This window comes from Notolepis coatsorum (genome assembly GCF_963971535.1).
Source record: "Notolepis coatsorum genome assembly, chromosome: 9".
Lineage (NCBI taxonomy): Eukaryota > Metazoa > Chordata > Actinopteri > Aulopiformes > Paralepididae > Notolepis > Notolepis coatsorum.
Window position 1 is genome coordinate 919,649 of NC_140173.1, and position 25,615 is coordinate 945,263.

The 25,615-nt window shown below is 45.5% G+C and overlaps 1 protein-coding gene across 1 annotated transcript in view; it reads right to left on the minus strand.

Annotated features, from left to right (window-relative positions):
* wdr27 (WD repeat domain 27) overlaps nt 1–25,615 on the minus strand; it is a gene marked incomplete at both ends in the record, with an annotated part of 316,569 nt that overhangs the window by 251,617 nt on the left and 39,337 nt on the right. Inside the window, 3 exons of the mRNA XM_084321236.1 lie at nt 1,570–1,673; nt 2,021–2,089; nt 7,385–7,454. Of these exons, the coding sequence (XP_084177362.1) occupies nt 1,570–1,673; nt 2,021–2,089; nt 7,385–7,454 (243 nt within the window). The remainder of the gene's footprint in view (nt 1–1,569; nt 1,674–2,020; nt 2,090–7,384; nt 7,455–25,615) is intronic.

The following is a 25,615-nucleotide window of genomic DNA, read 5'->3' on the forward strand; positions in this document are numbered from 1 at the left end:
GCTGAGTCTACATTCCAATTGAAATGGGTCACTCGGAAGCTTTTCTCATCGCTCAGGTGAGTGCAAAACACTGACATTGCTAGCAGTTAGTTAAATTAGCTTGCTTAAAATGGAGTCGTATAACTGTTGTTTGAGATATTATTTCTGATGCTGGCACTTGGGACATTACACTGTGTTGGATTCTTCGATAATCAGCCAGTATCACCTCGTCACCTGTGGTTCCGTGAAGTTTTCTGCATTGTGTTTATCTCTTTCTTATCGTACTGACTGATACCCTCTCTTTAACCCCGTGGATGCATTCGTCTCAAAAGAAATTCGATTGTGATGTTTATTTTCATAAACATAGACTCGTACAAGATGGAAACAGTTTGAAAGTCTTTGAAGAAACTAAATTCATTATTCTAATGATCTCTCCTGTTGCCCGCTCGGTGGTTGTTATCCAAAAAGCCTTCCCTGTTAGCCAAAGCTAGCTCGTGGCAACCGGAGGGTGGGGCCACACGTCCCTTCCCCCCACCCTCTAGCTCCTGAGGTCTCTGTCCACGTCTACGGCTTGTGTCCTAGTTTAACTTACACCGCAAGAAACTCACAGCTCATAACGTCTTTCCCCTAGCAACAGGGGCCCCGCCCATTTTCTCGTTACTAAGTGACACGATACCATGGCAACGGCGCTGTGGTCACCTTTGACACATCAAATGCTGTGGTTACCCTGCCCCTGTCACTTCTATGTGACGACTGCCCCAGCGCTGCTGTAGATAATGACCTTGGCTCGTTGGTTATCTTTGTGGCTTGAGAGCTCAGCTGATAAAAGGCCCTTGTCTGCAGTCTGACTGGAGAAACACACACACACACACACACACACACACACACACACACACATACATACATACATACATACATACATACATACATACATACATACATACATACATACATACATACATACATACATACATACATACATACATACATACATACATACATACATACATACATACATACATACATACATACATACATACATACATACATACATACATACATACATACATACATACATACATACATACATACATACATACATACATACATACATACATACATACATACATACATACATACATACATACATACATACATACATACATACATACATACATACATACATACATACATACATACATACATACATACATACATACATACATACATACATACATACATACATACATACATACATACATACATACATACATACATACATACATACATACATACATACATACATACATACATACATACACATACATACATACATCTGTCCTCTTCAGCGTCTATAGTTATAATATCTATCTATAGGTTATTTACCTTATATACACATATGAAAAACCTTGAATCTCACAATTGGCATCAGGTTGAGTCAATTACATGCTTAAAATAGTTCACTTAAAATCAAAAGATAATTAGCTGAATTCACCAACTCAACAACTATTTGCTAATCTAAATTGCAACAACTTATTTATGTGTTGTATTACATTATGGGAAGGTATTACATATCCACAGTTGTCTTACCTGAGTACTGAAAGCAGCAGAGCGGTGTTCTGGCAACGGTCATGTGAGTGTGTATAAGACTGGGTGCTGCACTGTCTGCTGGGTAATCTCTAAGGAGCCATCCTCTGTTCGGGGGGGGGGGGGGCATAATACATTTGTATGGAAAGTACAGATTTAACTGAACACTGTATTTCTAATGTGGGATGAAGTTCAAGTTCAAGTTTTGTTTTACTTGTCACATATAAGGTATACATTACAGTGAAATGCTTGGTTCTGTATGAGCCCCCTGAGATTGTGCTTCATACAGTAAAAAATAAAAAGAATAAAGGCCAAATACTATACAAAATATAAATATACAAATATACAAACTAAAGTACAAACTAAAGTACAAATGAAGTACATATGCAAACAATGAAGTACAAAATGCTAACCTTTTAAAATGCTAAATGCTAAATGAGGGTGTACTCCTTACCTTTTCTTATCAGTCTTGGTAGCACACAAAGCCTTTTGAACATTCGTCTTTGGTGAAAACATGGTCCTTCTGAAAAGTACAAACAATTAGTCTCATCACCATTGTAGCCTAAAGTGTTTTACGTAATCTGAGACTAAACATGATATAATTATGACCTAGATTGTAGGTTGTGGTGTATTAAACGGTCTATATCAATTAGGGAGACTCAGGTAAATAAAAACGTGCACTCGCTCGCACTTGATCTGGGAGGACACACTGCCACAATAGTCATGACATTTCCACTAGTTACCTATGCACATACAATGTGACTTGCACTACCGCACCAACAACGCTATAAGTCGTTAGTTCATGCCGCCAGTTGAGTGCCGCCAACGACATATATCGTCTGTTTGCCGTTTTTTTATTTATTCATCAATCGAGCCTCGGGTTAGTGCTGCAGAGTCTCTCTGAGCTCAATTGGGAAGATACCGCCCCCTATCGTCTCTCCCTGTGTAACTGCACCCCATTAGTTCAGACTGATTGCAGGGGGAGTGGTTAGTTTGCTCATTTTATTTTTCCGTCAAGGCATCTGAAGAGACCAAGTGATCGCCGGCCCTCAGAACAGCGACGATTATGTATTTACAGTACCAACACTGTAATCAATAAGCGTGATCGATATTTGGAATGGCGATCAGGAATTGGAATAATCTTTTTGGATAACATCTGATCTCAGGTAAGGAATCTATTTTACCAGTCTTAGGATAATCAGACCTGTTTTCATGGAGATATAAGCTTTTTCCCTATGCGTGTGTGTGTGCGCAGTGATTCCTGATCAGGAAATGAGAGAATCGATTTTTCAGCCTGCCTCTATAGCATGCATAAGTACACATTATACTATCGATAATCTAGCGTTTATTTGAAAACGATTCATGAATAGGCCGAAGAATTACAACGTTTTTGTGTATTCTAGAATATTCCAGTAAATGCTGTTTATCACGGAATCTATATAGTTTCCTTGAAAACGAGGGCTTTTCAAAATGCTATAAAACGAAAATGACCCGATAAAAAAACAATCCGTTTCGACAATGCTGACTGCAAACAAGTCATTGATAAACGACAGGCAGATTAGACACATAGCCATAATTTAAGAGAGAGAATATGCGTTCACAACGCTATCATTGAAGTGGGTGCTGGCATTTAACAGGGTTTTCAATGTTAAATGGCCGGCACTGAAAGTGTTAACATGGTATGCTTTAATGGCTGTTCTTGAGGTGTGTTTGTGAATGAATGAATGAATGAATGAATGAATGAATGAATGAATGAATGAATGAATGAATGAAAACTTTATTTAACAGATTGCAGAATGGGTACAATACAGTACGGCTCAATACACACAATTGGACATTAAGGACCAGCCACGAGTTAACTCGTGTTTCGGTGCCATGCGAAGTTGTTATTGTTTTATTCCATATTAATAACCGTATTAACGTCCCCGATCGACTCTGCAGATTTACCCGCATATTTGATTTCCGCAACATGCAATACCGGCCAGATCCGTTTAGGGGCGCCATCGCTCCACTGCAGTATCATTGAGGGCGAATGGGGGGAAAAAATTATTTTACTGTCTATGGGCGTTTCATATGAGCCTGGATCCCAAGCGAACATCCTCCATCTTTGATCACGGTTCGAAGCGCAGATTTCAGCCTGGAATAATGGGATTTATGATCAGCCAATGGACATATCGATCTACCAGATGCCGATGAATAATGACGAAATGCTGCCGGCGATCACATGGACTGACGGTAGGACACACTTCCCCCAAATTACAGCCGGATTGGACATTGTTGTAAAACGCAAGCGATCAATCATTGAATGTGGCTACTTGAACGCACACTGTATTGCTAATCAATAATACTAATCGGCGTCCCCCGCCGCCTCCATTTCATCCATAGATGCTCTGTAATAGTCCGGATGCTAAGCAGTTTGTTTTATTTCATTCGTATATATACAACAGAAATGCCGTTCGATATAACGTGACTAGCCTTTAGCCCTATAAATAGCTTTCCAGAAAAAATACGAGACGAAAACTGCGATAAAGCTTAAAATCACGACGCTATAAAATGACAACCAACTGATGGATTTTTATTTTCTTCAAGCCATTATGAAGGCACGGTTTATGCACTCAAGTGACAATGAGAATGGACAGATAGCAATACTATAAAGTATATATATAGCTATCCAAAAGTACATCGGTTTGTTGACAAACCCTGGTCCTCTAGAACCATATTACACTGCAAACCGTGGTCGTCAATTGTTAAGGGGATGCAGACCAGAGAAAGACGTTTGTCTTGTTTACATCAGGGTCCCCCATTTTCATTCCATATTGACATTTATGACATACTCAACATACATGACATTTATGGCATAGGGACATATAGGTATTTAGTACTGATACATTTGTGACATTTACGGTATTCAAATATACAGTACTGTTACCCCTAGATCCTGACAGAGTATATACATATGATGGGGAGGGGACTGTACATTAGGAGGGGGTGGGCGGGTGGGAGAGAAATATACATATAAGGAGGGGAGAGAATATATACATGCGGTGGGGAGGAGGGGGTGGGGGTGGGGGGTTTGGACATTTACAGTGGCCAGTTTCGAATTGCAGCCTCCCGTAGGTGCTCTTTAAGAGCGGTTTATAATGAAGAATATGAAAATGAATACATTTAACCCTTATGTGGTGTTAGGGTCTCCAGCGACCCGTTTCAAGGTTATAATATGTAATAACTACGATGTAGTTGATTTGATAAGAACAAGGCTTTATGATATCCTCCACAACACATAAGCACAGCAAAACTATGTTTCACCATTTTGAAAATTCTGAAGGTATCTGCAGAAAAAAGGTACGACTGTGGTGTTAGGGTCATTCTTGACCCGGCAAGGTAAAACTATACAATACAAATACTAAATATAAATAAATAAAATAATAATAAATATACTAAACTTTTTTTCAGTAGTTATATTCTAATATTGTTCTATTATAGTCAGAAAACATTATCTATGGGTTTCACATTTAGTATATTATGATTGAACAACCTCATTTTCATCTTAAAAATAAGGGACATGATGCGTCTCGGGGGCCATAAAATCAAATTACAATGGGATTATATGGTTATGAATGCATATAATGTTAGTTAGGATGTAGTATTAACTATATTGAGTGATACTCCTTTCTTTTTAGTGGTCAGGACTGAGTTAGACCCCGGGTCAACATTGACCCGCTAACAACGGTCAGTGGTGCCAATTCCTAACACAACATGAGGGTTAATGATGTTGTGCATCCTGTATGGGTTGTCACAAACATCCCTGGGGTTTCCCCTGGAAGCCTTCACTGCTTAAGATTGTCAGTGTCACCTTTGGGGATTTAAAAAGGTTTAAAGGGAACCCTTGTTGCTGGCAAGGAACCAAAACAACCTGATTGAGTGATACCAGGGATGGGCAAAGAGGAACCGAAGGATGGGCTACAGTCCCAGTTATGAATGGATGAATTAGAGACCTGTGGCAAGTGAGACAGAGGACCCAAACTCTGGACATGAAGTAGCACTACCATATCTGACCACGGGATGCTGGTGAATCAGTCTGCCCCACCTAGCAATGTGTGTCTGCGATGGCAGTTCAGGGCAAGGCGAGATGTAGGCTACCTCTCATTTCTGAGCCTACTTTCTCAGATCAAACATCATTCCGACGTCAAAACACACACGATGGATACCGTGGAATATGGCCCAGAGGAAATACGATCATGGGATCACGTGGCAGATTGAAAAGCTTCCTTCCACATGCAACGTGACAAAGAGTCAGTTGGACACATCCTGACGAAGAATAGGACTTGGAGCAGAAAGTAGAACACTGCACAGGCCAAACTCAACAAGATCGTGTCCAAGGCAAAGACAGAATCTAGGCTAATACATTCTGTATTGCTACTGTCTAGGTCTATAAGTCGGAAAATAACACTTGGCATTACACTCTAAAAAAAAGAAAAAAGAAAAAAAGAAATATATATATATGGAAAGATGGGTGTCGAAAAAGGAAACAAGGACAAATGTGAATTTTTTTTATAATTCAAGTCCTGTCAAGTACATTTCTTCCCCTTATCTGATTTCTTTGACTACTACATGAGTTGTTACGTGCATACGCTTTTATACTGTGAGACTAAGGATACCATGCACTACAGTGGTTCCAGTCCTACCTCTTAGGCAGGACAGAATATGTCTCACTGGGAGGACACAAGTCCAGGCTGCTCGAGGTCACCTGTGGTGTTCCGCAGGGGTCGGTTCTTGGTCCCATTCTATTCATCACCTACATGCTCCCCCTCGGTCGTGTCATCGGCAGACATGGAATGTCTTTCCACTGTTATGCCGATGACACACAACTCTACATAAAAACGGCCCCAAACCCCCTGTCAGATGCAGAGAAGCTTGTCCATGCCTTTATCTCCTCAAGACTGGACTACTGTAACGGACTCTTCATCGGGATTCCTGGCAAGAGCATCCAAAAGCTGCAATACATCCAGAACAGCGCTGCCAGGATCCTGATGAGAGTCCGTAAACACGATCACATAACCCCCATCCTTCACTCACTACACTGGCTCCCAGTCTCATCCCGGATCAACTACAAAATCCTTACGATCACCCATAACTGCATAAGCGGACACGCACCCCTCTACCTTCAGGAACTCATCACTCCACAATCCTTCACCCGCACCCTCAGATCAGCAGGTAGCCTGCTCCTTCAGGTCCCCAATACCCGGCTCTGCACCATGGGTGACCGAGCCTTCTGCACGGCTGCACCACGCCTGTGGAACAGCCTCCCCATCCAGCTGAGGGCACCACAGAGCCTGGACTCTTTCAAAGCAGGCCTGAAAACCTATCTGTTCAAAAAGGCCTTTGACTGTTAGCTTTTTATTTAAATTTTATTGCGCTTTGTTTTTAAATTGTCTGTTTATACTATGTTTTTAATTAACTATGTTCTATTTTTATTCTGTATTTTATTTTATTTGTTTTACTAATAACTATTTTATTCTATTTTTTTTAACTGTTTTAACCATGTAGTGTAGCACTTTGGGATCCCAGCGAACAAAAAGCGCATTACAAATCCAATCTATTATTATTATTATTATTACCAGGTCCAGGGCCACCCAATGGAAACAATAGAAATATTTCTGGGGCCCAGCTGTGAGGGGGGGGGGGGGGGGGGCATGGAGGTCAGTAATGAATGTGCAAGTTTGGGGAGGGCCCATTCACTGGACCTTTTCAGGGGCCACAGCCATTTCTGTGTTGGGGCCTGACGAGGACTGAAGGCAACAACATTCCGTCAACCTACTGTGAGGAACCGGTGTATCCTGATGACTTCACTTTCGAATGGAAGACAAGGGAGTGTTCCTTCACACCTCCTTTGTGAAAAGACAGGAGAATATGAGTAGATAAGGCACACAGACAGTATAAGCAGTAGAATGAATGAAAACTTTATTTAACAGATTGCAGAATGGGTACAATACAGTACGGCTCAATACACACAATTGTTAAGGGGATGCAGCCCAGAGAAAGACGTTTGTCTTGTTTACATCAGGGTCCCCCATTTTCAATTCATAGTGACATTTATGACATACACAACATACATGACATCATGACATTTATGGCATAGGGACATACAGGTATATAGTACTGTTACATTTGTGACATATATGATATGCAAATACTGTACTGTTACCCATAGATCCTAACAGAGAGTATATACATATGATGGGGAGGAGACTGTACATTAGGAGGGGGTGGGTGGGTGGGAGAGAAATATACATACGGTGGGGAGAGAATATATACATACGGTGGGGAGGAGACTGTCTATTAGGGTGGGGGGGTTTGGACATTTACGGTGGCCAGTTTCTAATTGCAGCCTCCCGTAGGTGCTCTTTTAGAGCGGTTTTGAATGTGGGTAGGGATTCACATTCCTTTACAGCTTTGGGTAGGGCGTTCCACATTGATGTGGCATAATTGCTAAACGTGTTTAGTCCCTTGTTTGAGCCGAATCTGGGTTTAACATGATTTGTTGAGCTTCCTCTGGAGTTGTGGTCGTGGTATTCACTGACCTTTGGGAAGTATTTTGACATGTACATGGGTACCTTAGTCATATAGTGTATCTTGAAGACCAGGCCCATTGCAAGTTGATGTACTCTGTCGTCTACTCTAAGCCATCCTAGGTAGTCAAAGTGGGCAGGGGTGAGGTGGGTTCTAGGAGTAAGGTCAAGTAGTAGTCTGACCAGTTTGTTTTGTGATGTTTGTAATCTTGTTTTTAGCGCCTTTGAGGTGCTTTGGTACCATGAGGTGCAAGCATAGTCGTAGTACCCTTGAATGAGTGCTCCTGCCAGAGTCTTCAGGGTATTCTTGTTTACCAGAGAGGAGATCCGGTACAAAATTCTAGTTCGTTGGTTGACTTTTTTTTATTACCTTGGATGCCATTTTGTCACAGGAAAGATTTGCCTCTAGGATGGAACCTAGGTATGTAATTTCATCTTTCCTTGTGACAATATTGTCACCCACTGTAACTGAGAAGCCGTCGGCCTTGCTGAGTTTGTTATTTGATCCGAAGAGAATGGACTCTGTTTTACCCAGGTGTAATGATAGTTTGTTATCAGCGAGCCAGGTGCAGATTCTGCCGAGTTCTGAGCTGAGGGTTTTTTCAACCTGTAACTTGTTATTGTCAGAGACCAGCAGGGCTGAGTCGTCCGCGAACAAGAACAAGTTGCAGTCACAAGCTGATGACATGTCATTTGCATAATTTTTTTTTTTGATCCACTTTTTCTCCCATTTTTCTATATTTTCTCCCATCCCAATTTCGTATCATCCAATTCAACCCCCCCCTGTCACGAACGCTGTTTCTTGCCTCCCACAAGCCGGCTGCAATGTGGACTAAGTCATACATAGCACAAGTCCCCTCCGGTACTTGAGGTAACAGCAGTCGCATCTTTTCACCTGCGCAGCTCGATCTCTCAGTGGCGAGGAGTAACGCGTGGGAGGCTCACGCTGCCCCCGACACTTCCTGATTCTACTGCGCAGGCGCACCAACCGACCTGTAGGAGTCGCTGTCCACAACGCCCGATCCCCACCCATCAGTTTCCCACCCCCTAATACGACCAATGTGTATTAGTACGGACGACCAGCTAAACTGAAAGCAAATGTGGAGCGCTGGGCTCGAACAGGCAAGCCCAGCGTCTCCAGATTTCGTGGCGAGCGCCTTGCCCACTACGCCACGTAGTCGCCCTTGTCATTTGCATAAATTAGGAACAGTAGCGGCCCTAGTATGCTTCCTTGTGGAACACCACAGCTCACTATGAGGGGGGGGGGATAGAGTACCGTTTACCTCCACCATCTGTTCTCTCCCCTCAAGGTAGGATTGCATTCAGCTCACTGATAAACTATCAAAACCAATTGCTTTTAGCTTGTCAATCAGAATGGAGTGATTGACAGTGTCGAAGGCCTTTTGTAGGTCCAGCATGACCATGCTGCAGTATTTGCCCGTGTCCACCTCTTGTTTGATGTGGTCGTTCAAATAGAGAAGGCATGTGTCAGTGGAGTGGGATGTTCTGAAGTCAGATTGGAATTCGTAGATTAGGTTTTTTTCCGCTAGGTACTTTTCGACCTGTTCGTAGACTATTTTTTCCATGACTTTCGAGATGGAGGTAAGAATAGAAACAGGGCGGTAGTTGCCTGGGTCTAATTTGCTGCCCTTTTTGTGCAGAGGGGCCCTGTTTTATGGATAGGTTTATTATGTGTGTGATGACTGGGGTGATGGCGGCTGCTGAGTCTGAGGAATTTGGAGGGGATGTTGTCATGGCCAGTGGCCTTGTTAGGTTGGAGGGCGCTCAGTTTTTTGAGTACCTCATCTGTTGTTACCATTTCCAGTTTGAAGTCATCTTTGCGGACCCCTAGGTTTTTGTAGTATGCTACTATGTGTTCTACCCCATAATGCCCTGAGTGGGAGGGTAGTTTGTTTACCAGTGTTGTGGCTATGTTTGTGAAGAAAATTTTTAAGTAATTGGCTACATCCAGCTTGTCTGCGATGAGCGTGTTGTCCATCTTTACGTTTATGTTTGAGAATCTGGTTTTAAGTTTTTTACTGCAGCCTAGTTGATTATTGAGTAATTTCCAAAGTTCACGTGGTTTGTTTTTGTTTTCCTCCGTTTTGTCATTGATGAAATCTTTTTTTGCGTTTTGATCATGGTGTTTACGTTATTTCTTAGTCTGTTTCTTTGAATTTTTAGTTCAACCACGTGGGCTTGGAGTTCACTGTTTGAGCTTTTGGAAAGCTTTGTCTGACTTTTATGAAGTTCAGAGCATTTTTTGTCTCTGGTTTTCATAGCGGTCAGTATTTCAGTGTGCATCCATGGCTCAGCGTGATTTTTAACCCTGGTGGTTCTTAGGGGTGCCATGTTGTTAAGTATTGTTGTGAATTTGGTTTTGAATCCAAGCCATGTGTCTTCAACCTGTGTACCACTGAGCTCATCTGACCAGTCCATGCTCTCCAGTTCTAGGTTAAAGGCCTCTCTAGAGTAGGTTTTGAGGTCCCTAGATGTGACTGTTTTGTGACAGCCGGCCTTTTGTTTTAGCTTTTTGCGGGTACAGAAAATCATATAATGATCACTTAACACACATGCTATAACCCCTTTGTTGGAGATCATGGACTTGTCAGAGGTCAGAATGAGGTCAATGGTGGTTTGTGTTGAATCACATACCCTTGTGGGTTGGGTGATTAGCTGGCTTAGGCCGTGCAGATCACAAAACCTACTGAAGGCCTTGAAGACGGGTGCTGCTTTACGTAGCATATCCGTGTTCCAGTCCCAAATAAGAATCTTTTCTACACCCTCCACCCCAGCTAAACACCCATCAAGTGTGTCATAGAAGCCACTCTGTTCTGGCAGTCTATAGATTGTGCCACAGCCTACTAGTACTGATTTCGCCCTTTCAAATACGATTTCAATCCAAACTGTTTCAATTTCGTCATGGTTAAGGTCAGTACGGTTGATGCATTTGGTATCTTTGTGAATATACACACAGACGCCACCTCCATCACTGATTCACAAACAACTTTTTCATTGTCCACACCCATTCTGAGTCCTATTCTTTTATGGGGCCACTTGGGTGATTTTCAACCTTTAGCCTGTGGTTCTGTTGGGTGGACGACATGTGATGCTAATCGGACATAAGATTTACCAACGTGTGTGGGCGGCTACGTGGCGTAGTGGGAAGGCGCTCGCCACGAATGCTGGAGACGCTGGGCTCGCCTGTTCGAGCCCAGCTGTTGTGAAGGATCAGATTAAACCGAATATATATATTTATTTATGGATATATATTTAATAGTATTTGTATATCGTTTGATATCCCTTGTATATTCCTTGTACATATACACGGAATATCCCTTTATTCTACTACAGCCCATAATAGTTCATTCTCTTATTGGACAAAAGGACCAGGCGCCAGGGACAAGCCCCTGGCGTTCAAGTTCAAAGGTACCGACGAGACATGCCCTTACTAGCCTCAGCTCCGCGCAGGAATACGGCTACCGAAAGCAGAGCGGCACTACTTGTCCACTGTGCATATAAATATGGCGCAAGAAATGTAGAATTCCTCTTAGTCCTTTACCCTTCTACCCAACTAAGTAACAAGACGTGAAGCCTCACCCCACGATACCGCGTGCGGTGTAGTACGGCCTGTTTGGCCTTAGAATAGCAGTGAGACCTCGTGCGAATTAATAGCTGAATTGCCAGAGTTTGGCACCGTATTTCTATTAATTAATAATAGTCTATTATGTATGGTGCATCGTACGGTTAGAGTTCTAAAGTGAGCAGCACCCCCATCGCTTCCTCGCGTTATCTAGAGTCTTAACCAGGTTGGGCAGACCACACGTGATGCTTTCATCCGAGGAGTTCTAGGCGAGGACGAGTGGACCTGCACATTGGATTACCTACCCCGACGACTGCTGAGCCCTATACGGCATGGAATATCTATTTGCTTTGGTGCTTTGATTTGTGGAGCGGATAATCGCCAACACCGGTGAGTGTTGGATTTACCCCGAGAGGAGCCAAGGTGAGACGGCGCTCAGACCAGACTGAGGTCGCCTCGCTTCTTCTTCGTTGTGGACCGAGAGCTACAGCTACAGCTATCGTCTACAAGAGAGCCCAAGTGTATTAATCTGCGGATCAAGATTCTACGGGCACTGTGTTCTGTACCTGAACTCTCCCTAGAAATCGTTGACCAGACGGGATACAGCCGACGGCTCTCCTACCCCCCCTACTGGCTTACAACCGGCGGGACCCCTTCAGTATATTATCCAGCTATAATCATTAAGTGACCATCGTTATAATTCCCTAAGAGCCAGGTTGTATACTTGCTTCCTGTGTAACCAGAGATTGGACATTCAGTGTTGATTTGCCTACGAATACTCATTTGCCTTACAAGTGCATTCAAATCATAAATGTAATAAGTAACTATTATATGTACCCTTTGCTATATATTAAATATTTGACTATTACCTTTGTGTGGACCTGATTTCATATGTGGGAAAGTGTTCATCATACTTAGATATCGTGTACTGTATGGCCAGTAATTAAAGTACATAAAGCGGTAGTGGTTTAATGATACCATACTTATCAATACAGTCAGGGAATTGTACCCCTCAGTTACACCAGCGCTCCACATTGCTTTCACTTTAGCTGGTCGTTCATACTAATACACATTGGCCGTATTAGGGGGTGGGAAACTGATGGGTGGGGATCGGGCATTGTGGACAGCGACTCCTACAGGTCGGTTGGTGCGCCTGCGCAGTAGAATCAGGAAGTGTCGGGGGCAGCGTGAGCCTCCCACGCGTTACTCCTCGCCACTGAGAGATCGAGCTGCGCAGGTGAAAAGATGCGACTGCTGTTACCTCAAGTACCGGAGGGGACTTGTGCTATGTATGACTTAGTCCACATTGCAGCCGGCTTGTGGGAGGCAAGAAACAGCGTTCGTGACAGGGGAGGGTTGAATTGGATGATACGAAATTGGGATGGGAGAAAATATAGAAAATGGGAGAAAAAGTGGATAAAAAAAAAAAATTACCAACGTGTTCCGTGTCTCGAGAGCTCGGCCGCATTGCTGTTACTGAACTTCAAAAATGCATATAATCAAGTCCCTGAAAATCTATCTCTTGGTATCAGCGTTTGGGAAATTCTCCAAGACCATACGCTTTTTAGCCCAACATCCAATTTCAGTTTCAGTGTGTATCCCTATCCCTAAGTATGAGTGACCTATATGAAACAATATAGATATAGACCTATATAGAAATAATAAAAGCAGTGTGCGACAGTGGCTCGTAGGTAGAGTGGTAATCTGGTAATCAGAAGGTCCATGGTTCGATTCCCGCTCCTCCCAACCTGTGCGTCGAAGTTACCCCCTAGCTGCTCCTGATGACCCGTAGACCCATCCTCCAAACATGAATATTTAGAAGAATACCAAGTTATGGGGACTGATTTGAACATTGTACATAATTTTATTTCGATGGGCCATAGTATGTTCAATTAAAAGGGTGGGGTGAATACTGTGAAATACTGTATGGTATTTTGGTAGATAATACCGTACCGTACTGTGAAGTTTCATACCGTTTACATCCCTATTTCTGACTAACTTCATTACAAGCTATTATCATTTTCCATCATTAAGTTACTGTACTACGGAGGTGGTGCAAAAAAATTAAAAAGCTGAAACTGTCGGTTGGAGCTCTTCGTTCTCCACGCGCCCTCTGTGCTTTTGCTATGTTCGAGTGAGCTCACTTTTTCCACAGCCGTTAAACCCGTGTGTGTGGTTTTCCAAAAACACGTCTCCTTGTCTACTACCAGGCAAAAAACAAGACACTTTTAATGTTTAAAGTTAAATGTTCCGAGTGGTAATTCGGCAATCAAGTTTGAGAAAAATCTGGAAGTGGAAAGGAACTTAACTACTGCTCAAAACTAATTTTCAACTTAAAAATCCCCACCCACATGTGTTTTTAACACTTTAATAATGTTGTGTATTGGTATGGTTTTTCCAATAAACGACGAAATGTCTTAGCAGCATCCCTACACCTTTGACCTGAGTGAGAATGCAAGGATAATGAAGCCCCAACCCCCTTCCCCCCTCACGTCTTCCCCCAAGCCGGTTAACATTGCTTCTTCCCCAAAAAACAGTTTGCCAAAGAATTAGTTTCACCCAAACACAACACTTCTTAGCTTAAACGATCTTGTTATACCGTAATTCCTCTAATAGTAACCCCGGCTTGTATTTGTTTCAACTGTAGCGGATACCAGGCTTGTATTAGGAGGAGGCATGTATAAGAGAGAGGCCTATATTTCTAATTTTCAAACCGATCATAATGAATAAATCAACATTTTGTGTCAGTTTGAACCCGGTTCATTTATTGAAACCAAGTACTGTATGAAATACGGTAGTAAACAGTGCAATTACAGGTGGTCAAAAAAAGTTAAATAAAGTAAAATAGTGCAATCACAATACTGGTATAATAATAATAATAATAATAACTTCGTTTTATACAATTCTGAGGTAGGCTTACTCTCTTGGTAAACATTAACACCATACCATTATATGGTATTTACTGCACAGCCAGGCCAGCATATAACAACAATAACAAAATATATTGCCTATGGTAAATCCATTGAGGGAAATACCGTAATTCCTCTAATATACATGAAACCCGGCTTGTATTAGGAGGCCGGCTTATAAGTGCTTAGCTCAACAGCACACCCGGTCATTAATAGAGACCCGGTTTTTAATTGAATACCGGTTACTATTAGAGGAATTACGGTAACTAAGAGATTTGCTGAAAAATATTAGTTTTTGTGCATGTATCAATAGATTTCATGTTAGCATTTCATGTTAGCAGTTAGCATTGCATGTTAGCAGTTAGCATTTCATGTTAGCAGTTAGCATTTCCTGGGGGTCATCCCTATGTTCCCCGGGTCCTATGTTCAAATGACCGAAATAGATAAAACCAATCAATCAAATGTTTATTTTATTTTACAAATCATAAATGTCAAGTAGCTAGGTCTACAACTCGCAATAATTCAGTAGAATATAGGCAAGCTCTAGAATATCAAGCCGGGCACCCGAAGCTAACTGCAGGCTTTTTCTCACTCTCAAATAGGACTATGTCTGATTCGGGAGATAAATTAATATTATTATAAATCTGTGAGCAAACGGACTGATCTAGTCCATGTAAAATATGGTTAAACTGCTGCCGCCGTGCAGTTTTTATCGGGAGCGGGGAAGATAGGACCCGGGGCTCCCCATTTCCTGGAAGACAGTGTGGCTTGCTGGGCAATAGCGACTATGATAAGTTCCCAGGATTAGCTGCGTCACACAATCTATACAATATGTATAGTCAAAGTCATGCCTCCAAGAGGAGTTAACTGTAGAAAGAAGGGTTTTTTTTGGAGTGGAGGGGACCTTTATAAGAAATAAAAAACAATAAACTTCAAATATAAATCAAATTAGTTGTCGAATGTGCACTCTCTTAGTACATCACTACATGTCATAATACGTTGTGTAATACGTTATATGTTTGAGATTTGAATTGCTGAATGCTGATTTGACTAGAGATATAATATCCTACACAGCTGTATTACTTTTTTTTCTTTTTTGCTTTCTGTATTTTTCACCCATCCCAATTTAGTCGTTATGCCAATTCCCTTCCTGGTCATTGCGTGCATTGCCCCACTGTCGGCCTGGGGAGGGTGTAGAACTACCACATGCCTCCTCCGATACATGTGGAGTCGCCTGACAGCGAGGAGTTTTCACCTGACAGCGAGGAGTTTCACTGGGGGAACATAACGTGTGCAGAGGTTCACGCTACTCCCCCCAGATCCCCTCCCTGCTGAACAGGCACCCCAACCGACCAGTAGGAGTCACAGTTTACAACAACACATACCCCACCGGCTTCCCACCCCGCTAACACTGCCAATTGTGTTAGTAGGGACGACTGACCAAGCCGGAGGTAGCCTACCGCTGACAGCTGGATTAGATAAGACTACTGCTTGACCTTACTCCTAAAACCCACCTCACCCCTGTCCATTTTGACAACCTAGGATGGCTTAGGGGGCTTTCTCACTGCCATTCGGGTCGAATCAGCTACGCTCCGCCCTCGTTCCGTCCTTGGGTGCAAATCCCCCCCCCCCCCCCCCCCTCTAGTTTGTGTACACACTGCAGTCTTGGTGCGCTCCGGGTTTTTGTTTACGGTTTGCGTTTTGAGCGTATAAGCTGCCGTAACGATGTCATGCTCTAACGTCAACACAGGAAGAGTTTTAACACACGGTGGTGGAAACTGGATGCTGATATAAAGAAACAAATAACCAATAAATATGAAGTTATATTTGAGCCTCTGTTGTCAAGCCTTGTCAATATAACCCACCCCCTTTTCTCACGAATGGAACTGGTGTCGTGGAGTCCGCTTTGAGCGTTTTCCAGGGCTAACGCTAACGCTAAGCTAACGGCTAACGCTAGTTAGCTTAGCCTATTTATTACTAGTTAGCAGCTAACATTAGCCCATTGCTCGCGGCAATTATATTGCATGTCATTGATCTACCGGTCGATCACAGCGGACTGGTTGGGCACCACTGGTCTATAGAAATAAATACATTAGAACAAGAAACCAATGTATAGTAGACATAGCAATGGCAAAAAAATTGCCAGGCCTAATGGGAGCCAGGGAAGTCTTGTGCTTGTAACGTGGCTTCATCTAGAAGTTTTCATCCACTGAGCCGTGAGGCTCAACATGCTTGTTTGGTTGAGGTCTGAACTCGCCAAATTGCCCATAAATATAGTTTTTGTGGGTATTGTCCAGTTGTTGCTGTATGTTTTTATCTGCCCAAAATTCAAGCAAGCATGAAAGCATTACAGTAACGACGTTGTGTGTGTCAGCAAGTTGATACAGCAAGCCTCTCCCATGTTTTGGTACAAGCTCACACACCACGCCCCCCGCTCCCACTGGCGCGCACCCGAGACCACCTATTCCAGCGGTCCAGGTTTGGAGCGAATCAGCGTCCCCGGGGACGGGGGGAGAGCGTTCTCAGTAGGACGGACACACCCTTTTCTGGTGCGATCGGGCTGTGATTTGACCCCGAATGGTTAGTGAGAAAGCCCCCTTAGAGTAGACCGAGAGTACAGCAACTTGCAATGGGCCTGGTCTACAAGATACACTACACCACTAAGGTACCCATGTACATGTCGAAATACTTCCCAAAGGTCAGTGAATTCCACGACCACAACACCAGAGGGAGTTCCACAAATCATGTTCAACCCAGATTCGGCTCAAACAAGGGACTAAACACTTTTCGCAACTATGCCACAACTACAGTATGTGGAACGCCCTACCCACAGCCGTAAACTACCGTAATTTTCTGACTATAAGCCGCTGCTTTTTTCCCCATTTTTCGACCCTGCGGCTTATATAACGGTGCGGCTAATCTATGGATTTGTACAGCTAACTGGGCACGCTCCCTCAGCTCTGTGACCATCAGATCAGACTCCTAAATCTGCTGCAGCAGTGCACGCCTTGCCCCTCCTCCTCACAGACGCACGTCAACAAACCATTACGGCAAGAGGAGTGCATGAGCAGCTCAGAGCTCCTCTTTCAACATAACTGAAGCATTAAACAAAATGACACAGTCAACGAACTATTCACTTTAGTTTATTAATACATGAGGCGTTGTCTAATGTTATCTAGCTACTGATAGCTCCTGATATCAACGTCTGATATCATCAGTTTGGCATTCGATTTCGCAGGTGCTGGCTAGCGCTGGCTAACTGGCTATCGTTATGTGAGCTAACGTTGGTACCTACTGTACCTGGCGCTGGCTAACTGGCTATTGTTATGTGAGCTAACGTTGGTACCTACTGTACCTGGCGCTGGCTAACTGGCTATCGTTATGTGAGCTAACGTTGGTACCTACTGTACCTGGCGCTGGCTAACTGGCTATCGTTATGTGAGCTAACGTTGGTACCTACTGTACCTGGCGCTGGCTAACTGGCTATCGTTATGTGAGCTAACGTTGGTACCTACCTGGCGCTGGCTAACTGGCTATCGTTATGTGAGCTAACGTTGGTACCTACCTGGCGCTGGCTAACTGGCTATCGGTATGTGAGCTAACGTTGGTACCTACTGTACCTGGCGCTGGCTAACTGGCTATCGTTATGTGAGCTAATGTTGGTACCTGTAACTGAGGGGTACAATTCCCTGACTGTATTATATAAGTATGGTATCATTAAACCACTACTGTCTTATGTACATTACTACTGGCCATACAGTACACAGGTATATTAGATGAACACTTCCCACAATGACACGGTTCCACACAAAACTGGGTTTAAGAATATTTATTAGCAGCAATGATAGTATATAACAATACTTTACGTAGGGTTGCGCTTATAAGGCAAAAGAATGTGCGTGAGCAAATCAATAACGTAAGTCCATTCTCATATTACGCAGGAGATAATGAATACAACCTGAATCTTAGGAATTATATCTATGGTACACTAGTAAGGCAGCGGGAGATACTGGTAGGGTCCCTCCGGTTGTAAGCCAGCAAGGGGAGAGGATTTGTCGGTAGTATAGTCTGGGTCAACGATGAATAGAGAGACTCCAAGTACAGGAGACGGTGCAATAATCTCTTGATCCGCAGACGAATAACAGCTGTTCTCCGTGGCATGCAGCTCCGCATGGAAGAAAGCTAGCCAGCCTCAGGCTTCTGAGAGGCGGGCTCGACGTTGCTCCTCACAGGGTAAATCCCACATAATTGTGGGTGTAGACGATTCTCCGCTCCATCAATTACAGGACCAAAGCAAATATAATCCAGCCGAAAAGGGCTATGTAGTCGTCGGGTAGGTTATCCAGTGTACATGTCCACACGGTCCTCGTCTAGGGCTCCTCGGGTGAAGGCGCCAGGGTAAGCTGCCCAGCCTGGATAAGCACACTAGCTGGTACGAGGAAACGTTGGTGATGCTGGTCACTGTAGAACGGTAGCCGGTACGATACACTATACATAAATAGACTATTACTGAATTAATAGAATAGGTCGAACTCGACGGTACAGCGTTAAACTCTGATACTCTAGTTATTAATTCGCACGCGGTCTCAATGCTCTATTTGGGGCCAAACAGGCCATACTTCACCGCACGTTGTATCGTGGGTGAGGCTTCAACTTATTGGGTAACTTAACTTCTGTATTCACCTGCGCCGTATTTATATGTTAGGTGAACAAACTAGTACCAGCCCTATTCCTGTCTCGTATCCTTGCGCAGAGCCGTTCATGTCCAGGCAAGTCTTTGGCGGTGACTTTGAACCAGACCTTGGGGGTATGGCAGTGGCGCCTAAGGGACCGCTGTCCAATAAGAGAATGAAATATTATGGTCTGTACTAGGTTAAAGGGATATTCCGTGTATATGTACAAGGAATACACAAGGGATATCAAACGATATACAAATTAGGCTTGGGCGGTATCCTTATTTTCAAACCGGCAAACCTTTATGTTATAATACCCCGGTGCACGGTATTTGACGGTATGACTTTCATTTTCATCAGCGGGGGGGGGGGGGGGGTGTTACGTGTTACCAAGTAAACAAATCATCGCCAGCTCTCAGAATGATAGTCCCGTCCCGCACCGGTAGAAGCCCGCACCGTTTTAGCGTTAGCATCTAGCCTATAGCCATGGCAGACTATTTGATTCCTTAAGGGCTAGAAATTGCCTGGGTTTTGGTCATATGCTCCCGAAATGCTCCCGTTGTTTGGCTACTTCTATGTGCAGTAAAAACTACTCGAATGCTTTATAACCTAGCCATTGATTTAGTTCAGGGTAATCCAAGATTAGCCGCAGAGCTAACGCTACTAACGTGAGCTAACGCTATTTATTCAAGCTCAGTAGCTCACAGAGAGAGATAAACAGCTGACAGCGGATAGTACAGGACGGTACAAATACAATAAAAAGGCGGGTGGGGGATGTTGTGTAAACCTTGTACTCTTTAGTTCACATATAATAAGAGACTGATTGCTCCACAAGGACCACAACAACACTGCTCTCGTCACAACGCTTTACGGTATTTTCACAGCACTGTCGCAACATTACACCGTTGTGACCCACTCGCTCCACTAGAGCGGTCTCGCCCTCTGCTGGCGAGTGTGTGCACTACACTCAGTGTGTGCACTACACTCAAAACTCCGTTTCACTGTTATAGAAACTGAAGCGCATCTGTGATTTTGACGGTGACGGACGGTATTGAAAATCAATACCGTAGGTATTTCTAAATACCCTGGTATACCTTAATACCGTCATACCGCCCAAGCCTAATACAAATACTATGCAATATATATCAATCAATAAATATATATATTCGGATTAATCTGATCCTTCGTAACAGCCGCCTCCTAATTAGTCCCACCTAATTAGATAAGCAGAGACAGATTAACCGCACTGTCCACTACTCAATGTCTGTTGTGAGGGTAGGCAGTTCACAAAGTCAGGGGGTCATGGTCGTCATCAAGAGTGTCGGGGAGCCTTGGCAACTCTATCAGCCTCGCCACGGGCCGGGTGTATGTCCGCCCTTGGATGAGCACTTCTGCCGCTCTGACCTTTCCGTCGGCACCAGTGATCACTTTGCTTACGCGGCCGGCCGGCCACATAGCTCGGGGTAGGGATTGGTCGATAATCATGACGACTGTTCCTTCTGTCAAATTGTCTCTTTCTTTCACCCATTTCTGGCGGGTCTGTAGAGACGGTAGATAGTGGAGTAGGAAACTGTTCCAAAACTTGTCAGCCAATACTTGACTGTACCTCCACATTCTTCGGCCGTTCGCTTCTTCAGGCCTGTACACTGTCTGTGGTAGCGCGGGGTCCAGCCGCCCCATCAAGAGAGTGTTGGGGGTGACTGGGTCGACATCTGCTACATCACTTGAGACGTAACCGAGGGGCTTTGAGTTCAATACTCCCTCAATCTCCGTGAGGACTGTCGTGAGGACTTCTTCCGCCACGGTCTGGGCCCCAAGCACGGCGTACAGGGCTGTCTTTATTGAACGTACTTCTCGTTCCCAAGTTCCACCGAAGTGAGGTGCATTCGGGGGATTAAACTGGAAATCAATCTGATATGGAGCGAGGTGGGTCTTAAGTTCTGGGCCCATAGCTTGGAAGCTCTCTCTCAGCTCTCTTTCTCCGCCTTTGAAGTTTGTCCCGTGATCAGACAATAATATGGACGGTTTCCCTTTCTGCGATGTGAATCTCCGGAAGGCCATAAGGAATGAGTCTGTGCTCATGGTTGGAAGGAGTTCTATGTGTATCGCTCGGGTGGTCATGCATTTGAATACAATACCCCACCGCTTCTCAGTCCCTCTTCCTTTCTTTACATACAGCGGGCCGAAACAGTCCATACTGGTGGAGTGAAAAGGCTTGTCGCCGAGTCGGAGGCGACAGGGGGGTAGGTCAGCCATCCGGGGTATACTGGGCTGTGCTCGCCATTTACGACAGTCTAGACAAGTCCGCTGGAAGCGTCGTACTGCTTCTCTCCCTTGCAGTATCCAATAACGACGTCTGATTTCCGCGAAGACTCTCTCTGCCCCGGCGTGGTGCACGTCCTCGTCGTATTTCTTTATGATAAGCTCTGTGACCTTGTGTCGGCTGTTTAAGACTATCGGGTACTTGACGTCATCCGGTAAGTCTGGGGCTCTCCTCAGACGACCACCCACTCTGATGAGATTATGGGCGTCGCTCTCAGGGGCTAAGTGGAGCAATCTGCTGTCTGACGGGACTGGCTTTGATCCCTGTAGACAGTCTAGCTCGTCGGGGAACGAGTCTCTCTGGGCTCGCTGTAGCAGAAGGAGTTCTGCTTCTTCGTAGTTAGCTGCAGTAATGTCAGTAGTGGGCTGAACCTCTGGGTGGTGCCACAGGAATGTCTTTAGCTGCGCACTCTCAAGGGTGAGGCAGTCGTCTATGTTGGGATCTGTGGGGACGAGTGTGTGTGTCAACCCACAGAACATAGATTTCTTCTTCTCTGCCTCCTCTTCACTCGCCTCCCGTGGGGTGGGTGTAGGCCACTCTTCTTCCGGGAGCTTGAGGAACTCGGGCCCGTCACTATATAGATTGTGACGGGTGAGGTCATCCAGGGACATTCCCCGGGTGATGACGTCAGCTGGGTTGTGTTTTGTGTCCACATACCTCCAGCTTGCTGCTTCTGTTAAATCTTGGATCTCTGTGATTCTGACTCCCACGAAGACCTTGTATCTACACGAATCAGACTGGATCCATGTGAGTACGGTCATGGAGTCTGACCACAGGATTGTTCTTTGCACCGGAATGGTGAGTTCACGTTGGATTAACGTGGCGAGTTGCGCTCCTGCTAGGGCTGCGCAGAGCTCTAGACGCGGGATAGATTGTTGCTTGCGGGGGGCTATTCTTGAGCGAGCCAGGATGAAGGCAGTATGTATTTCTCCTCCCTCCTCTCGGGCACGCAAGTAGGCCACCGAGCCGTAGGCTACTTCGGAGGCGTCGCTGAAGACGTGCAGGTCCATCTGGCACGTCTCCGGCCTCACTGTGGGTGGGAAGTAGCTGCGGCGTATGTTGACACCTGGGAGTGAGCCGAGTTCTGTCTCCCACTCTCTCCATGTTGAGGCAAGGTGTTCGGGTATGGGGTCGTCCCAGCCCTGGTCCTTGTCCCATAACGCTCTTACAATCATCTTTGCCCTGGTGGTGTAAGGTAGAATACATCCCAACGGGTCATATTGTCTGGCGAGTGTTCTGTATACACTCCGTCTTGTGGTCGGTAGTGCAGTCGACCTTCCCTGCTCCTTGGTCAGGGGTGTGTGTTTATAATGGAGCGAGTCTGTTTTGAAGCGCCAGACTAGTCCTAATGTCATTTCTTGGGCTTCTCCTGGGATGGTCGCCATCCAGGTCTCGCTGCTTGCTGCCTTGTCCTCGGGGGAGAGGCTGCGCAATACTTGAGGGTCGCTGCTGGCCCACTGCCGGAGATCAAAGCCGCCTTTGATCAGGGAGGCGCGGAGCTTGAGTAGGAGGGCCTCGGCTTCTTCTGGCGTCGAGACGCTTTGCAGACAGTTGTCCACGTAGAAACTATTTCCTACACTTTGTCGGACCTCTTAATCAGCTGCTGGGTCCTCGGCGACGTGTTTTTGCAGTGCAAACGTAGCACAGCATGGGCTGCATGTGGTTCCGAAAGGGAGGACTTCCCATTGATAGATGGATGGTTGCTCGTCCCCGATCCTCTCTTTCCATAAGAACCGCAGCAGGGGCTTGTCCTCCTCCACTAGTCGCACCTGCAGGAACATCCCTTTGATGTCGCCGCTGATGGCCACCTTGTCTTGGCGGAAACGTAGTAACACGCCTAGTAGAGAGGGGCCGAGTGTTGGGCCGGGCAAGAGCTCTTTATTCAGGTTTTGTGATCCGATCTGGTAGCTGCAGTTGAACACAATACGATCCTTGCCGTTGTGGTGGACTTTGTGGTGCGGCACGTACCATGATTCGGTCGTCTGATCGGCCTCTTTAATGTCAATTTTCTTTATGTGTCCCGCTGTGATTAGCTTGTCAATCTCAGCGCGGTACACAGTAGCTTGAGCGGGGTCTCTGGCTAGGCGCCGCTCTGTGTTCAATAGATACCGCTCCGTCGCTTCTTTTGGGGCGTGGAAGGTAGGCATACCCTCTCGCCTCAGGAGTGGAGTTGCGTATCTCATCACTCCGTTGACTTTGACTCTCTTTGTCCCCCGCTCGAGGAGGGCTATAGCATAAATGTCTTCCTTGGAACGAATGTGTTTCTTTTCGTTCTTAAAGGGCATTGTCTCTAGTGTCCATAGCCTCTCGACGTGCTGTAGGAGGGTGGTGTCTTCTTCTGTCACTCTGGAGTGGAGGCAGCTAGTGGCTGCTGTTCGGTTAGGAGACCTAGAGAGGGGGCCTTGTAGTGTCCATCCTAGGCGGGTCTCGACTGCTGCAGGACAGCCTCTGGGCCCAGTGTGGACCCGGTCCATCGGGACGATGAGGTGTGCATCGTCGGATCCTATCAGCAGGGTCGGGGTGGCACCGTCTATGAGCGGTATAGGTAGTTGACGCAGGTGCACATATTTATCCATCAGCTTGGCGATGGGGTAGGTGTACTGCGACAGGCCTATGTCTTGGCTGGTGAAAGCGTTAGTGATCCTATACCGTCTCTCTGGCTGCCCGCTTGCTGCGATAGTGAAGGAGACATTCTCGCCCTTTATCGTCTTCAGGTCTCTTCTTATTGTCCGAATCGTCATAGTTTCTTCGCTCCCCCGCAGCCCCAGCTGGGCCGCAGCGGACGCGAGGAGAAGGGTCTTCTCTGACCCGTCGTCAAGGACGGCGTAGGTGTCCATGACCTTGTCTTCGTAACTCAATGTTACGCGGACCACCTTCAAGAGCACCCGGGCGCCCCCGCTGCTGGCGGGGTCAATGTACATAACACTTGCCTTTGTGCTGCTTGAGGGTGCAGGCTTTCTTCTGTTACTGTCATGTAGGACGTCCAAGTGGGCTCCGTCACACCAACTACACCTCTTCTTTAAGCGGCAATCGGCTGCCATGTGACTGCGCGCACATCGGTAACAGCGTCGGTTGGACTTTATCCATTGACTCACCTCGTCGGCGGTCATCTTCTTGAACGTGTCACAGTGTGACAGCCAGTGTTCCTTTTCGCAGTACGGGCATACAATCTTCCACTTCTCTTTCATCGAGGGGGTACTGTGGTTCTTGTTGCTCGGTACTGATTCGGCTTGGTGCATGACGGTCACCAGCCTGCGGCCATCGTTTGCTCTCCTAGGTCCCTCTCTGGAGCTTGGTGTGCTCCGCACGAACGTATCCAACCGTAGGCTGTTGACTTCTCTCGCCAGGAAGTCGGCTAGGTCTAGGAGGGATGGCTCGGGACCGTTAGGATCACGGTGGTCTCTTTGCCGCCTGAAGCGCTCTTGTCGGGCGGGTGGAAGCTTCTCTAAAATCCTCTCAACATTAGAGTTCGCGTACAGTTCATGCATACCCTTTTCCTTTTCCGCCCCCAGCATCCCTACCAGGGATTGTACCTTGATAGACAGGTCATCTAGTGAGCGATTGTCTGTGGCTGGGGGTAGACGGTCAATATTCCTTATCTCTTGTATTACGTAGTCCCATATGCGTCCATATCGTTGGTCGAGTGCTGCTAGAGCCGCGGTGTATGGGGTAGTAGAGGTGGAATATGCCAGCGCTATATTGTGCACTCGGGGCACCTTGAGGTGCTTGAGTAGGATAGCATACTTGTACGGTTCATCAGTTACATCGGACATCATTGTCTCTAAGCACATTCGTAGCTCTGTGTACTGTGCTCTGTTCTCGTGTGTGAAGTCCGGGAACGTCGGTGTGCCAAGGTACGATGCCATGGATGGCTGGCACATCGGTGAGCGTTGGAGGAGAGGCCTCCTAGGCGAGTCTCCTCTTACGTGTCGTGGTGGGCTGGTACCCGCCGGGTACCAAGGCCCGCGTACCCAGGTGCTGTTCCTCGGGGC